The 4,377-nt window shown below is 61.7% G+C and overlaps 1 protein-coding gene across 1 annotated transcript; it reads left to right on the top strand.

Moving 5' to 3' along the window:
• The first annotated feature begins 2,663 nt into the window (after nucleotides 1-2,663).
• On the top strand, nucleotides 2,664-4,050 carry NKX2-8 (NK2 homeobox 8). The gene is made up of 2 exons (XM_059915672.1): nucleotides 2,664-2,820; nucleotides 3,494-4,050. The coding sequence occupies exons 1-2, from the start codon at nucleotides 2,664-2,666 to the stop codon at nucleotides 4,048-4,050; spliced, it is 714 nt and encodes a 237-aa protein (XP_059771655.1).
• Nucleotides 4,051-4,377: the final 327 nt, after the last annotated feature.

Below are 4,377 nucleotides of genomic sequence, written 5' to 3'. Positions count from 1 at the left end.
CTTATTTCTACACATTAGTGTGGGCTTAGGATGTTAAATAGATTAAAAGGCTAAGAGAGGTCAGTCATTCCAGGAAAGACGCTTCTTTTGCTTCTCCTGACTTGTTTCTCTTTCCAAAATTATCTACCCCTCACCACTCTTGTGGAGGGTCCTTCGGAAACTCAAAAGATGTCAGTCACATCCTCTTCTAGAACATTCTGGAGAGTGTGGAGCCAGAGTCCTGGGGATGAGAGGTCTAGAAGGGGAGGGAAGAGGGAGACCAAACTCTGCTAGTTAATACAATGAAGATGGTTTTAGAAAAATTCCAGAGAGATGTAATCATAAAATTGGTAGGGTCCTTAGAAGTTAGTAAATGTATTCTCTTCTGTTTCAGATGAAAAAAAGAGCCTCAGAGTGATGAGGTGATTAGAGCTAGTTAGGGACCGAGCGGGGATGCCAAGTGACTCCCAGGCCAGAGCTCCTTCTAACCTGAGACAGCCTCGAAGTTCAGACTCGAATCTGGGAGTCTGTCCTAATACTTGCCTAGGACAGTCTCTGTCGGTGCCTTCCTTCCACCTCTCTCAGGAGACGGGCTGGCAGAGGTTGCCAGGCATCGGGCACCATCCAGAGAGAAGTCCACGAGGCCCTGCGCCGGTCTGTGACCTGCCCAACCTCTAGGACGCTGGAGCTTGGGTGCTGGGCACTGTGGGCATCGGGTTTCTGGCTTCTGCCGTCCCCCATCTACCCCCTGCTTCCTCCTCCGCCCCATCTCAGAGAGGACAACCAAGTCATTTCAATTTAATCTTCTTTAAAAAGACATAACTAATAAATCTATTCCCGAGACCGCGGAGAGACGGCCAGCAGAGTCGATCGTGCTCCCAATCCCATTGAACCCCATTGAAAACCATGACAACACAGGACAAGCTCCGATTTATTCCGGAGCGCTAAAGCGCATTGTGAGCAGGCGTCAATCACGCATTATTTCGCACTGAACAAATGCAAAATCTTGACTGGAACAAATGCTTCCAACAGCTCCGGGACGTCGAGCTCCATTTCCCCTTTGTCCGCGGCCTAGCAGTTGGCCTGTATCGGGGTTGCCTCCGCCCGACCACCCAGCGCGCAGCACAGCCCCGGGCGCCTCGGGCACGCTTGACAGGGAGGCTGCTGGGGAGGGTGCGCCGGGCCGGGCGGGGCAGCAGCAACTGCACGGGAGGCAGGTCCGGGTTCAGCTCAGGTGGAGCCAGGATTTCAGGGGCGGCCACCCAAGTGCCGCGGCCCTCACCGAAATCCAACAACCTACTACCCGAACCACTGGCGGCAGGAGGAGAGGCCGCTGGAAGCGCGCTCTCTCAGCCCTAGTCTGAGGCGTGGCCACCACGAAGCCACGGGCCAACAAAACGTCTCCATGCCCTGACCGGCTCCTGGCACCTTCTACCCGGATCGTTTCTTCGGGTGGGGAACTAGAAGATGTCGGGAAACCCCGGGCAGGCCGTCTTTTCTGCCCGGCGGGCGCAGTCCTAATTCCCGCAATCGGTCCCTTACCAGACCAGGCCGGGCAGCTTTGGCGGAGCGGAGAGCCCAAGTCACCCGAGGCCTGCATGTCCAGCCCCCAGCCTAACGCTGAGGCTACGGAACCCAGGCGCACAAGTGGCGCCAGGGGACCTGGCGACGCCAAGGAGGCAGCAACTCCCTCGCAGGCCGCCCTTGGAAACGCCGCCGCCCACGGGGCCTAGATGGGGGCCTGGCCCCGCAAAGGCCAGCCACCTGGCGGGAGGAGGAAAACGAGGCTAGCACTTGGGAGAACAGTCTGGCCTAATTCCGCCTCCATTTTGCTGGTCCGGAGCAACCGGCGCCGAGCTGGGGCCCCCCGGATGCTGCCAGCCCTTCCCCAGCACCCCTGAAGTTGTGGGAGACGTTTGGGGTATGGGAGGTTCCTAGCGGCCTTCAAAACCCTCGGCACAGACGCCGGCGGGGCGAAGCCACTCCTCTGTGCCCGCCTGAAACTTCTCGCCTCTGAATCCTCAGAGGGGCCCAACCAAAAAGAAAAAGAGAGCCCGCCAGAGTTTAACGCCGTCTTGTAAATCACTTTACGGATAATTGCGGGAAACGAACACTCCAGCAAACAAGCTCGAGGAATAAAGCAAACAGGGAATAAATTCCTGGGTGCTCATAAACCCACCCATGCCGCCCCCACCCTTCCCAGCGCTCCCGCGGGGCCAGGCCCGATGTCAGCCCTGGAGGAGGAGGAAGCTGGGACCGGCGGTCGGTGGCCACCGCTCGCCACCCAAGATGTTATTCTTTGGCAACAATCCCCATTATCTGTCCCCACTTTGGGCTAATCAGACAGAATCGCTAATGCGAAGGGCTGCTTCCTGCCGCCTCTGGGAGGTAACGGGGCGCCCGAGGGGCGGGGGACGGGGCGGGGCGGGGGGCGGAGGTGGCACCTTCCGGGCTCGCCGGGGCTTTGGTCCCGCACGCATTCAGGTACTTGACACTCGGGAGTCCCGGCCCTCGCCCGGGTGGGAAGAGCTGTTTATATAAACAGGGATTCCACGGTAGATGCCCTAATATCTCGGCAGCCAGTGCATGGCGTGCGCCTCTCACGCCCACCCATAGGAGCGGCGTCCCCGGCCGCCCCTCGGTTCCCAGCCTGCCCTGCCCCCGCCTCCTTCCCCTCCTCGGCCATGGCTACCTCTGGACGCCTCGGCTTCACCGTGCGCAGGCTCCTGGACTTACCGGAGCAGGACGCGCAGCACCTGCGGAGGCGGGAGCCCGAGCTACGCGCCCCCGGCCCCGGCCCCTACGCCACCTGGCTGGAATCGGAGCGCGGCCACTACCCCTGTGAGTGAGCGGTGGACGGCGGCAGGGGTGGAGGCGAGGGAAGTGGGGAGCACAGAGCCAAGCCTCCGGCCCTCGCGGGGCTGGGAAGCGGAAACCCCAGCCCAGGGTCTGGGTTTCCTCAGTGTCGGTCTGTCCCAGAGGCTCTGTCCTCCTCAAACCCCTATGCCAGTTGGCACATCTTGAGATCAGATCCCTGCGCCCGGCACTAACGCCCGGGATTTGAGATTCTGTTTCTAGGGGTCAGAATATTTAAATATTTAAGACACCGCCCTTAAGTGCCTGAAACAGTGGCCACGTTCTCCCGGCCTCGGTTTGGGATGGGCAGCACTGGCGAGCCTGGGTTCAGGGCTTTGCAACCCTCGGCAAACCGCAGTGCAGTCGACCTGGAAGTGGCCCGTTTTGGTGAGGCAGCTTGCAGTGAATTCGTCTGCCAGCGCAGCGACCAGGGCCGACTTGTTTTAACCCGGGGCGGGTTTCTTTGGGGGCGCGGTCCCAGGTTGTGGTGTAAAAGGTTATCGAATTCGGAGAGTTGGGTGTTCAGATATGGGCCCAGGGAAGGAAATGACCTCATCCCAAAAGCCGCGGGCGAGTGGGTCGGCGCCCACACGCGAGAGGCGACCGGCCCGCGGAGGGGCCGGCGTCTCACCAGGCCGTGTCTTCTTTGCGTCCCTAGCCTCGGACGAGAGCAGCCCAGAGGCCAGCCCGCGGGACTCGTCGCAGCGGCCGTCCGCTCGGCCTGCGTCTCCGGGCTCGGACGCCGAGAAGAGAAAGAAGCGGCGGGTGCTGTTCTCCAAGGCGCAGACGCTGGAGTTGGAGCGGCGCTTCCGGCAGCAGCGCTACCTGTCAGCGCCAGAGCGCGAGCAGCTGGCGCGCCTGCTGCGCCTCACGCCCACGCAGGTCAAAATCTGGTTCCAGAACCATCGCTACAAGCTGAAGCGCGCGCGCGCGCCGGGAGCCGCGGAGGCGCCCGACTTGGCAGCGGCGGGCGAGGTGCGCGCCGCGCCCGGCTTGCTGCGCCGTGTGGTGGTGCCCGTGCTGGTGCGCGACGGGCAACCGTGCGGCAGCAGCGGCGAGGTGGGCACGGCCGCTGCCCGGGACAAGAGCGGCGCGCCCCCGGCAGCCGCCTGCCCTCTGCCAGGCTATACCGCCTTCGGTCCCGGCTCGGCGTTCGGCCTCTTCCCCGCCTACCAGCACTTAGCGCCCCCGGCCCTGGTCTCCTGGAACTGGTGAGGCAGCCGCGGGGCGCGGGCACCTGGGGCTACGCCGGACTTGGGGTGCGCTCTGCGGCCGGAGCAGGGCTACAGCCGGAGACCTGGAGCGCGTCCCGGGCCCCTCCTCCTTCGACGCGGGGGTCCCCTGCCCCGCCCTCGTCAGCCAGCGCACCCGGAACTCTCGCCAAGATATCCCCTCTCCTCTTCCCTCGATCGCCAGCCCCAGAGCTAGATTTTATTGCTTGAACCTTATTTGTACATTTTAAAATAGCGATTTGTATGGGGAGCGACGTATTTTAAAAGAAATAGAGTATTTTTCCTCTTTGCGGTGCGAGAATAAAATGTG

The sequence above is a fragment of the Balaenoptera ricei genome, chromosome 2 (assembly GCF_028023285.1).
Source record: "Balaenoptera ricei isolate mBalRic1 chromosome 2, mBalRic1.hap2, whole genome shotgun sequence".
NCBI lineage: Eukaryota > Metazoa > Chordata > Mammalia > Artiodactyla > Balaenopteridae > Balaenoptera > Balaenoptera ricei.
This window is presented reverse-complemented; position numbering and strand designations above follow the sequence as displayed.

Bases quoted from the DNA above. Each gene is read 5' to 3' on its own strand.
- NKX2-8 (XM_059915672.1), top strand. From the start codon at position 2,664: ATGGCTACCTCTGGACGCCTCGGCTTCACCGTGCGCAGGCTCCTGGAC. The intron at 2,821-3,493 runs GTGAGTGAGCGG...TTGCGTCCCTAG, and splicing joins GGAGCGCGGCCACTACCCCT to CCTCGGACGAGAGCAGCCCA.